The 12,149-nt window shown below is 45.1% G+C and overlaps 1 protein-coding gene across 2 annotated transcripts in view; it reads left to right on the top strand.

The window, feature by feature from the left end:
- Nucleotides 1-12,149, top strand: part of COG7 (component of oligomeric golgi complex 7) — an 81,132-nt gene that overhangs the window by 36,837 nt on the left and 32,146 nt on the right. For both annotated transcript variants that reach the window (XM_003930189.4, XM_010340784.3), the window contains exons 7-9: nucleotides 2,207-2,405; nucleotides 8,022-8,149; nucleotides 9,707-9,861. In XM_003930189.4, coding sequence (XP_003930238.3) covers nucleotides 2,207-2,405; nucleotides 8,022-8,149; nucleotides 9,707-9,861 — 482 coding nt within the window. The remainder of the gene's footprint in view (nucleotides 1-2,206; nucleotides 2,406-8,021; nucleotides 8,150-9,706; nucleotides 9,862-12,149) is intronic.

The following is a 12,149-nucleotide window of genomic DNA, read 5'->3' on the forward strand; positions in this document are numbered from 1 at the left end:
TCACTGCAACCTCTGCCTCCCAGGTTCAAGTGATTCTCCTGCCTCAGCCTCCCTAGTAGGTGGGATTACAGATGCACACCACCACTCCCAGCTAATTTTTGTGTTTTTAGTAAAGACAGGGTTTCATCATGTTGGCCAAGCTGGTCTCGGACTCCTGACCTCAAGTGATCTGCCTGCTTCAGCCTCCCAAAGTGCTGGGATTATAGGCATGAGCCACTGTGCCCAGCAAGAACAGCTTTTATATCTCGTTTCATGTTTATTCATATTAAAAATGCATTATTTTAAAAAACTATATAATCAACACTTGGGCTGTCTGTGAGAATTCCCCTCTAAATGGACTCTGTACATTATCCAAGTTTTGCCCAAGAGATCTAAAGAATGGAAAAAAGGCCGGACATGGCAGCTCACACCTGTGATCCCGGCACTTTGGGAGGCTGAAGCAGGTGAATCACAAGGTCAGGCGTTCAAGACCACCATGACCAACATGGCGAAACCCCGTCTCTACTAAAAAAAAAAAATACAAAAAATTAGCTGGGTGTGGTGACATGTACCTGTAATCCCAGCTACTTGGGAAGCTGGGCCAGGAGAATTGCTTGAACCCGGGAGATGGAGGTTGCAGTGAGCCGAGATTGTACCATTGCACTCCAGCCTGGGCAACAGAGCAAGCAAGACCACGTCTCAAAAAAGAAAAAAAAGGATGGAAAAACAGACAATGAATAAGTGAATTTATGATCTAAATGGGTCTAGATACAGTATTCCTGGTGAACCTTAAGAATAATCAAGAAATCCAAGTGAACTGAAGATCTCTGTCAAGGGGAAAGCTGGCTTGTAGGCCAGGCAGCAACTGTGCTTCAAGATTCTTACAAGTCCAATTCAATTAAGTACTCTCTTCTTTCATTCTATATTCCCTAATTCCCACTTCCCAGTGTCTCCACTGTCATCTTCATAGTCCTCTCTCTTTATTTTTTTCATTTGAGATGGAGTTTTGCTCTTGTCGTCCAGGCTGAAGTGCAATGATGTGATCTCGGCTCAGTGCATCCTCTGCCTCCCGAGTTCAAGCTGTTCTCCTGCCTCAGCCTCCCAAATAGCTGGGATTACAGGTGCCTGCCACCATGCCCGGCTCATTTTTGTATTTTTCAATAGAGACAGCGTTTCATCATGTTGGCCAGGCTGGTCTCAAACTCCTGACCTCAGTTAATCTGCTCACCTCAGTCTCTCAGAGTGCTGAGATTACAGGTGTGAGCCACCATGCCCGGCCCATAGTTCTCTCTCTAGTCAATTTTTTGTGACCATTGGAAAAAAATGCTACATGAATGCATTTGTTCGATTTGAAAATAGTTAGACACTTGGGTCACTGATAGACATGACCTTGCCAGTTATTCTGGGCAGGTTGCAAATTCCAAGTCTTGCCAGTTTACTTTCTGAACATGTTCACATTTGCCAAGGAAAGCTTTGGACTTATAGCTTTAAACTAAGCCACTTTTAATCTATCAGGGGAGATCCTTTTGGGCTGACCCAGGAGACAGCTTCTTTAAAAGGTATACTTCTTTAAAAGGTGCCGTGGCTCACACCTATAATCCCAACATCTTGGGAGGTTGAGGCAGGAGAACCGCTTGAGGCTAGGAGTTTGAGACCAGCCTGGGAAACATAGTGAGACCCTGTCTCTATAAAATTAGTTAGGTATGGTAGTGCGCCCATAGTCTCAGCTACTTGGGAGGCTAAAGTGGAAGGATCACTTGAGCCTGGGAGTTTAAGGCTGCAGTGAGCTATGATTGTGCCACCGCGCTTCAGCCTGCGACCCTGTTTCCAAAAAGTTTTTAATTTTTAATTTGCATTTATTTTTGTTTTTTTGAGACAGAGTCTAGCTTTGTACCCAGGCTGGAGTGCGGTGGCACAATCTTGGCTCACTGCAACCTCTGCCTCCTGGGTTCAAGTGATTCTTCTGCCTCTGCCTCCCGAATGGGTGATTGCAGGCACACACCATCATGCCCAGCTAATTTTATGTTTAGTAGAGATGGGGTTTCGCCATGTTGGCAAACTGGTCTTGAACTCCTGGCCTCAAGTGATCCACCCAGCTCGGCCTCCCAAAGTGCTGGGATTACAGGTGTGAACCACCATGACTGGCCTCTCAAAAAAGTTTTTTAAAAAAGATAGGCTCCTACTTGACTGCATGTTCCAAGGCAGGTACACGTCTCTCTCACTGCAGGTTTTCCAGAAGCCCCATGAGGTGGTGACGGTGCTGCTGATTCAGACCCTGGGGGCCCTCACGCCCTCACTGCCCTCCTGCCTCAGCAGCGGCATGGAGAGGGCAGGGCCGGAGCAGGAGCTCACCAGGCTGCTGGAGTTCTACGACACCACTGCCCACTTCGCCAAGGGCTTGGAGATGGCGCTGCTCCCCCACCTATGTAAATATTCCTTCCTCCCAGTTCTCCAGCTTGTCTTTACTCGCTCTTTCTGAAGCTTCTGGGGCCTGGGTTTGTTTGCCTTTTCAGATGACTGATTTTACAGAACTGGAAGGGATCTGTGTTTTCCTTCTCCCCAGATGTGGAGGGCTTTTCCATGAAAGCGTTGCCGTCATGGAAATACTTGTTTAATATACTTGCCTGGCTCCAGTGCTGCCTGGGTGCTTTATATGTTCTGGGGAAGTGATGGACATCTCTCTGGGGGCTTGGGATGTGAAAGAGCATCAGAGTGAGGCAGGTAGATTTATGGTAAAGAGTTGTTGGCAGATTACACCAGGAGGCAAGTGTGTTGCTCATCCTTTGAAGTCATCATGAAGCGTCAGACAGTTCAACCTCAAAAGTCAGTTTTAGAGAACAAATACGCTACAGGGGCTTCCTCCTCCCTCCTTCCCTCCCTCCCTCCCTTCCTTCCTTCCTTCTTCCCTCTCTTGTTGCTGCTTCCCAGATTCAAGCGATTCTTCTGCCTTAGCCTCCTGAGTAGTAGCTGGGATTACAGGCATGCACCACCACGCCTGGCTAATTTTGTATTTTTAGTAGAGACGGGGTTTCTCCATGTTGGTCAGGCTGGTCTCCAACTCCCAACCTCAAGTGATCCACCTGCCTCAGCCTCCCAAAGTGCTGGGATTACAGGCGTGAGCCACCTTGCCTGGCCGCTACAGGGGCTTTTTGAAGAAGCGACAGCAAATGTCCCAGAGCAGGGGAGCTGTGCTAAGAGTAAAGGTGGTTGTAGAGAAAATGAGCTTTCCCCGGTGGCTGACTGAGAGCAGAACACCCCTTGCTCCCATTTGGGTAAACAACACGTGGTGTGTGACATTCTACGAGCTCTTTCCCGTTTGTGCTAAAAGCTTCATAAATTTTTAAAGATCACAGACCCCATGACTCATGCTGCTGTCAAATCAGGAAATCCCTTCAGGAAGGCCTTGTTCTGCTGTTTGGCTGCTGTGTGTCACTGACTTGGTTTATTTAATAGTTATTCTCTTTAATTACATTTGTGCATAATTGCCTCATACGTTCCAGGGAGTGTTTATTGTTCGGATTCCTGATGACTCATCGGTGTTTTTGGCACACTCACAAGTCAGGCCTTAGTTATGGGAAAGGCCCGCTGGATGTGGGCAGCTTCCAGGGAACCGTGTTGCCTTTGTGGAAGTGGCTAAGGAGAGTTTTTTGCAGCACAGTGGGACGAAGGTGGAGCAAGGAACGGCTGCATCCTTCCCCTGGGATGGATGTAGTAAGGAAGAGAATCACCCTTGAGACAGATCTAGCAGTGCTTTGCTAGTCAGCCACTGGACGAGTGTCACTCTGTCACCCAGGCTGGAGTGCAGTGCTGTGATCTCAGCTCACTGCAACCTCTGTCTCCTGTTCAAGCAATTCTTCTGCTTCAGCCACCCGAGTAGTTGGGACTACAGGTGCGTGCCACCGCACCTGGCTAATTTTTGTACTTTTTAGTAGAGATGTGGTTTCACCATGTTAGCCAGGCTGGTCTTGAACTCGTGACCTCAGATGATCGACTTGCCTAGGCCTCCCAGAGTGCTGGGATTACAGCAAGTGTGAGCCACTGTACCTGGCCAGGACTTTAATATTTTTTTTTTAGACAGAGACTTGCTCTGTCGCCCAGGCTGGAGTGCAATGGCATGATGGCTCACTGCACCCTCCACCTCTCAGGTTCAAGCAATTCTCCTGCCTCAGCCTTTCGAGTAGCTGGGATTACAGGCGCCCACTACACACCTGGCTAATTTCTTCGCATTTTTAGTAGAGACGGGGGTTTCACCATGTTGGCCAGGTTGATCTCAAACTCCTGACCTCAAGTGACCCGCCTACCTCAGCCTCCCAAAGTGCTGAGGTTACAGGCATGAGCCACTGCACCTGACCTAGATTTCTGATGATCCTTCTTGAGATTTTAACTTTAACATTCTTTGGAAACACACAAAAATAAAAATTAAAAAGAGAGCAAGAACAATTCATAAACTCATCCATCGGAGCCACCAACAACACTGTTTGCTTCTAGTAACACAAATATACATTGCTCACAAAATATTATATAAATATTTAATATCTACCATATAAATATATAATAAATACGGAATGTAATATATATTTAATATATACTTTTATATGTTTGTATTTAATTACATATTATATATATCAATATCTTAAAATATTGGTTATAGACAGTTTTATATTTTCTTTCTTTCTTTCTTTTTTTTTTGGAGACAGAGTCGTGCTCTGTCGCCAGGCTGGAGTGCAATAGCACGATCTTGGGTCATTGCAACCTCTGCCTCCCAGGGTAAAGTGATTCTCCTGCCTCAGCCTCCCGAGTAGCTGGAACTACAGACATATGCCACCACGCCCAGCTAAGTTTTGTATTTTTGGTAGAGACAGGGTTTCACCATGTTGGCCAGGATGGTCTTGATCTCTTGACCTCATGATCCACCCGCCTTGGCCTCCCAAAGTGCTGGGATTACAGTTGTAAGCCACCGTACCCAGCCATATTTTCATTTTTTGAAATGCTCAAAATAATATAAAGAGCATTTCTTATATAGTTAAATGTTTTCCTAAGAAATAGTTTTGTTGTTTTTTGTTTTTTCAAGACCAGGTCTTGCTCTGTTGCCCAGGTTAGATTGCATTGGTGCTTTCACAGTTCACTGTAGCCTTGTACCTTCTGGGCTCAAGTGAGTCTCTGAATTCAGCCTCTTGAGTAGTTGGGACCACAGGCTAATTTTTAAATTTTTTGTAGAGACAAGGTCTCCCTATTTTGCTCAGGCTGGTCTCAAACTTCTAGGCTCAAGCAATTCTCCTGCCTTGGCCTCCCAAAGTGCTGGATTACAGGTGTGAACTACCACACCCAGTCAATTTACTACCATTTTTTTAATCGCTATGATATATAAAACTATTATGAACTGTTTTATACATTAGCTTTTGAGCCTACCTCCGATTATTCCTTAGGATAAGTTTAAATTTGCAGTTGCTCAGAAATGAAAAATGTAAAGATATTTGTCATGTTTTGTTCTTTAGGAAGTGTTCACCTGTTTTCTTATCTATCAATAGTGAACAAAGGTGCCTGTGTCCCCGCACCCTCACCAACACTAGACTTTTTTCTCCTTTCCTTGTCAGGTTCTTAGGCAATTACTGATACATCATTTTAGTTTTTCACTTTAGTTATTAGGGAGCTTGAAAATCGCATTATGTAAAGTATCTTTTCTCTTTTGAATTGCTTATTTTTTAGCCTGTTACTCTGGGAGTTTAACCTTTTTCTGGTTAATTTTTAAGAGCAATTTATTTAAAATAATATATTACTAAATATAAAAAGCAACAAAAATATGTATTATAAGAATTAATGATATAGAACTCTATGACACAAAATAGCTCTCCTTTAATCCCACTTTACCCACTGTTACGGATTTGGTGCATATTTCTGAAAGATTCTTATATAGTGAGAAATTTTTCCTGTTGTTTATCAAATATGTTGTAAATATATGGTCTAACTTTTAATTTTACCTTTAACATTTTTTCTGTTATTTTAATAGTTAATACATGTACCTAATACAATTCAAAATAGAAAAGATTGTGCAATATAAAGTAAATTTTAAAAAATTTAGGTTGGCTTTATCATTATAGAAAAAGTTGGAAAATACAAGGAAGGAAAAAAATAAATAATTCTCAACCTGCTATTCAGAAATAGCATTTTGGACCAGGCATGGGGGGCTCACACCTGTAATCCCAGCCCTTTGGGAGGACAAGGTGGGAGAATCACTTGCGTCCAAGAATAATAGTGGCACACACCTGTAGTACTTGCTACTCAGGAGGCTGGGGTTGGAGGATCACTTGAGCTTGGGAGGCAAAGGCAGCGGTGACCTGTGGATGCACCACTGCACCTTAGTTTGGAGGACAGAGTGAGACCCTGTCTCAAAAAAAAAGAAAAAAGAACTAACACCTTGAATTCTATACATGTGCAGATTTGATTATTACCACATTAGACACACATTACTTTACCTAATCTCTACAAAACCTTGTAAATTGGTGCCAGAAATCGAGACCAGCAGACTTCTGCTGAGTGAGTATTGAAGGAGATGCAGCAGTTTAACTAGTTGAAAAGGGGAAGGGAAGAAGATGGTCCTTCCATACAGAAGGATCAGCATGTGACCAGAGGAAGCTTTTAGTAATGGAGAGAAGGCTGAGAGCTGGAGGAAGAAGGAAGGAGGATGAGATTGTAGAAGTAGTAATAAAACTAGCTGGAGGAGGGGACCAGAAGGATGTGGGGATGCCAGTAAGTAGGCTATTACATTTACTAATCCCCCGTTGAGACTATGTCCATTTACTAATCCCCTGTTGAGACTATGTCCAAAGCTTTCTGATTCTGGGCCATGTTTCCATGAACATCCTTCTCTCTCTGTGTATTTGTGGATTTCTTTTGAGATGATTTTCAGGAATTGAATTGCTGTGTTGTATAATATGCACATTTACATTTTGATACAGCATGCTTTAGATTTTTATATGGTTGAACAGGAATTTTTGGAATGCCTGGGCTATGGGGTATACTTTTGTCTTTTTGTTTTTGTTTTGAGACAGAGTCTGGCTCTGTCGTGCAGGCTGGAGTGCAGTGGTGTGATCTCAGATCACTATAATCTCTGACTCCCGGATTCAAGTGATTCTCCTGCCTCAGCCTCCCAAGTAGCTGGGAACACAGGTGCATGTGTCTCACTTTGTTGCCCAGGCTGGAGTGCAATGGCAGCTAAATTTGTTTTGTATTTTTAGCAGAGACTGGGTTTCACCATATTGGCCAGGCTGGTCTCAAACTCCTGACCTCAAGTAATCCAATCACCTTGGCCTCCCAGTGCTGGGATTACATGTGTGAGCCACCGTGCCCTGCCTGTGGGGTATCTTGTTTCTGTGAAGTCCTAGGAACACATGGCAGGGGAAATGTTCTTCCTGTATTGCCTTTTCTCTGTGACAATTCTTTTTTTTTTTTTTTTTTGAGATAGAGTCTTAGAATCTTACTCTATTGCCCGGGCTGTGGTGCGATTTTGGCTCACTGCAACCTCTGCCTCCCAGGTTCAAGTGATTCTCCTGCCTCAGCCTCCTGAGTAGCTGGAATTACAGGTACCTACCACTACACCTGGCTAATTTTTGTATTTTTAGTTGAGACGGGGTTTCACCATAATGGCCAGGCTGGTCTCCAACTCCTGGCCTCAGGTGATCCGCCTGCCTCAGCCTCCTAAAGTGCTGGGATTACAAGTGTGAGCTATTGTGCCCAGCCTCTGTGGCAATTCTTGAACCTGAGCTTGATGAGGGTTATCTTTTGAAGGGATTCTTATCCATGATGGGTCATGGGATTCAGAGGGTTGGTGTCTTTAATAGTGCTTTAGGCAAATTTATCCAGATATTTGCTGGACTGATTGTAGAAGAAGCTTCCATGAATGATAAAAGCTGCTTAACAAAACGTAGTCCCCTTTGGAGATCAAATGGGTAACGTTCTAGTAGAGTGCCTCTTGATTGTTGCCTTCCCACAGTTAATTTCAGATTCTTTGTTCATTATCATTTTATATTTCTGATTCCCTAAAGATGAACATAATCTGGTAAAAGTCACGGAGCTGGTGGATGTTGTGTATGATCCGTACAAACCCTACCAGCTGAAGTATGGCGACATGGAAGAGAGCAACCTCCTCATCCAGATCAGCGCCGTGCCTTTGGTAAAGTCACAGTGCGTCCTGGGGCCACTGAGGAAGCATTCTGTGGCCAAGCTCTTGGCCACGTCTGAGGGAGGGCTGGGGTTTGGGATCCGGTATGCAAAAATATGGGCTTTAAGGGCTTGTGGGCTCTTGTAATCCAAATGTAAAACGAGACCGTGTGTTTGCTACCAATTTTCTATAATTGATGGTTCGGACAGGGTCTCCAGCTGTTGCCCAGGCTGGAGTGTAGTGGTATGATTACAGCTCACCTCAGTCTCGACTTCCCAGGCTCAGGTGATCATCCTGCCTCTTCCTCCTGAGTAGCTGGGACTACAGGCATGTGCCACCACGCCTAGCTCATTTTTGTAATTTTTTGTAGAGACAGGGTTTCGGCATATTGCCCAGGCTGGTCTCAAACTCCTGGGCTCAAGCAATCTACCCACCTTGGCCTTCTGAAGTACTGGAATTAGAGGCATGTGCCACCCTGCTGGGCCCCAGTTTTCTGTTTAAAATCCCTATTGAAGGTTTAACAAAATGAGAGGCTTAAATCTTTTGGGGATAAGTTGATTATCTCCCTGGTTTAGTGATTTCTTATTAAGGTGGTCTTTTGTTTAAGGAAAATATGCAAATGGACACCCAGGAGCTTAGACTTACCGGGGATGCTGCAGGGGCAGGTTCACTGTGTGGGCACCAGGGGTGGAACTTAGGCCATTTCCATTTCAAATATTATTTTGTTTTCAAGTCATAAGGTTGTCTAGCATGAGATGCATTGACATTTCAGAATTGATCTTATAGTAGTTCAAATCTACTGCCTCTTACCATTTTCTTGTTTTCTAGGGATATACCTAGAAAATCTGTTGCACTTCAGTGACATTCTTGCCCTGAAAGAAGCATTTTCCTTTTGCTACTTTTTTTTTTTTTTTTGAAAGGGTCTTGCTCTGTCACCCAGGCTGGACAGGCTGGAGTGCAGTGGCACGGTCACAGCTCACTGCAACCTTGATCTCCCAGGCTCAAGCGATCCTCCCACCTCAGCTTCCCGAGTAGCTGGGACTACAGGTGCCCATTACCGCACCAAGCTAATTTTTTGTATTTTTTGTAGAGATGGAGTTTCGCCATGTTGCACAGCCTGGTCTCAAACTTCTGGGCTCAAGCGATTCATCCATTTCTGCCTCCCAAAGTACTGGGATTACAGGCTTGAGCCACCAAACCCAGCCCCCTTTTGCTACATTCTTTGGAGCGTCTGATATGGAGAATTTGAAACCTAGCTCAAGAGCCAGAGGGAGAGATGCCATCTTAATAATCACAGAAAAAGAGAGAAGCAATGAAAAACATTAGGATGAAGTAGACATTTGATCATGTTTTTCTGCCAGGAGTTAATTTCCATGATTCCACTGATGACTTAGACTGTTCTCCCTTGATTCAGACTCTAGAGGAGAGTTCACAGGTTGCAAATGTATTTCTCACATCATTATTAAGCGATTTTACTACAGATGAGAGGGGTTGGAGGTCTTCCCCTATCTCAGCATTATCTGGTCTCAAGCCTGATGCAGCTTTTGTTTGTCTGTATTTGCTGAGCAGGAACATGGGGAAGTGATTGACTGTGTGCAGGAGCTGAGCCACTCCGTGAACAAGCTGTTTGGTCTGGCGTCTGCAGCCATTGACAGATGCATCAGATTCACCAATGGCCTGGGCACCTGTGGTCTGCTGTCAGCCTTGAAATCCCTCTTTGCCAAGTAAGGCTTGGGGACTGGATGAGCCACACTGGAGCAGTGTCTGTCCCAGTTGAAAATGCACAATGTTTTGTATTCCTGCTCTGAACCCTGGGAAACACTTGCACCTGAGCCCAAGAGGATGTTAAGGATTCATGGTGGCATTGTTTGTGATGGGAGAACATTTGAAACAACTGAAACGTCCACCCATTAGGGAAGGCTGCATAAGATGTGATATATCCATATGAGGGAAACTTGTGCAGCAGTTAAAGTATGTTAAGAGAAAAAAAAGAGGCGGGGCGCATGACTTACACCTGTAATCCCAGCACTTTGGGAAGCTGAGGTGGGCGGATCACGAGATCAGGAGTTCAAGACCAGACTGGCCAACATGGTGAAACTCCATCTCTACTAAAAAATACAAAAATTAGCTAGGCATGGTGGCTTGTGCCTGTAATCCCAGCTACCTGGGAAGCTGAGGCAGGAGAATTGCTTGAACCCAGACCCAGGAGGCGGAGGTTGCCGTGAGCTGAGATTCCACCACTGTACTCCAGCCTAGTGAGATTCCGTCTCAAAAAAAAAAGAAAAAGAAAAAGAAAGAAACCTTAGACAAGTGAAATTTAACACAGTTTATTTGAGCAAGGAAAAGGTTCTGTGATCTGGTACGGTGAATAATGCCTGTAATCCCAGTGCTTTGGCAGGCCAAGACAGGCGGATTGCCTGAGCTCAGGAGTCTAAGACCAGCCTGGCCAACATGGTGAAACCCCGTCTCTGATTGTTCCAGAAATACTGAGCACATCTCTGTGAACTTGGGAGGCTCTTTTGACCCAGAGTTCCCTGGCATTGCCATCAGGCATTCAGTACCTCCCAGAGCCGTTCCATGTGGCCAGATGAGCCTGGATGTGTTCCTATAGAAAAGAAACATGAGGCTGGGTGCAGTGGCTCACGCTTGTAATCCCAGCACTTTGGGAGGCTGAGGAGGGTGGATCACTTGAGGTCGGGAGTTTGAAATCGGCCTGGTCAACATGGTGAAACTCGTCTCTAGTAAAAATGCAAAAATTAGCTAGGCATGGTGGTGGGTGCCTCTAATCCCAGCTGTTCGGGAGGCTGAGACAGGAGAATCACTTGAAAAAGGAGGCGGACTATATTCACAGCGACTCCGACATGGCTGACAATTGGAAATGTGTGGCGTGAGAAACAGCTGGAGGGTTTGAGGACAAAAGTGATGTGATGAAAGCTATGCTTTCCTCTGAGATTTCATGACAAACCATGACAAACCCATTTAGAATTCTGGACTGACATATAATGAAATAGAGAAAGCATTTGCCCATAGCCAAATCTGAGAATGGTGGCTAATCAAAACTCCTTTTCCTGCAGTGCGTCCCTGCTCTTTCTGCAGAGCGCATGGAAATTTGTCATGGTTGCAGGGTGGTGACATGGTTGTTTAACCTCCCATTGGCTAAAGCACAATCACGTTCCTTAACATTCCCTTCAGTTTATCCTTGAGGCCAGCCCCTCTGCCCTCTGGTACTCAGAACCCTAGAAAGCTGTCACCTCTCTTGGTGCAAGGGAAAGATGTTATCAGCGGGACTCTGGGTTTTGCAGCTTTCTGCCTGAAAGCTTTGAGGTCTCTGTAAAGTGGGCAGCAGGATCATTTGCAGTCAGTGGAGTCTGAAGCAGTTTCTTTCACTTCGTTAGCTGAATGGTCTGTGTCTCCACTGCACATATTGACCTTTCAGGTCCTCACATTTCACTTTCCTCAGTTAGAGCTATGGTTTGGGAGGGGCAAGCAGGAAGGCCTTTTGTGATACATGCAAATGTCACAGGTTTCTTAGCTTCCAGAGGACATGACTCCCTCCTTTATGTCCAGCTCTGTGCTAGTTCCTGGGGATATAAGTATGAGGCACAGACCCTGTTCTCCCAGAGCGTAAAGTCCAGCAGCAGCAATAGGCATCAAACAGGCTATAAGCAATAAGCATTGCTAATTGCTTGCTCTCTCACCCAGGCTGGAGTGTGGTGGCGTGCCCATGACCCACTGCAGCCTTGACCTCCTAGGCTCAAGCCATCCTTCCACCTCAGCCTCCCGAGTAGCTAGGACTACAGGCACATGCCACCATGCCCAGCTAATTTTTGTATTTTTTGTAGAGATGAAGTTTTACCAGGTCACCAGGTATGGTCTTGAACTCCTAGGCACAAGCGGTTCTCCCACCTCCACTTCCCAAAGTGCTGTGATTACAGGCATGAGCTACCGCAATGGCCTATTTTTTTTTTTTTTCAAGAGATGGGATCTCACTGTGTTGCCCACGCAGGTCTTG

The sequence above is a fragment of the Saimiri boliviensis genome, chromosome 12 (assembly GCF_048565385.1).
Source record: "Saimiri boliviensis isolate mSaiBol1 chromosome 12, mSaiBol1.pri, whole genome shotgun sequence".
Taxonomy (NCBI): domain Eukaryota; kingdom Metazoa; phylum Chordata; class Mammalia; order Primates; family Cebidae; genus Saimiri; species Saimiri boliviensis.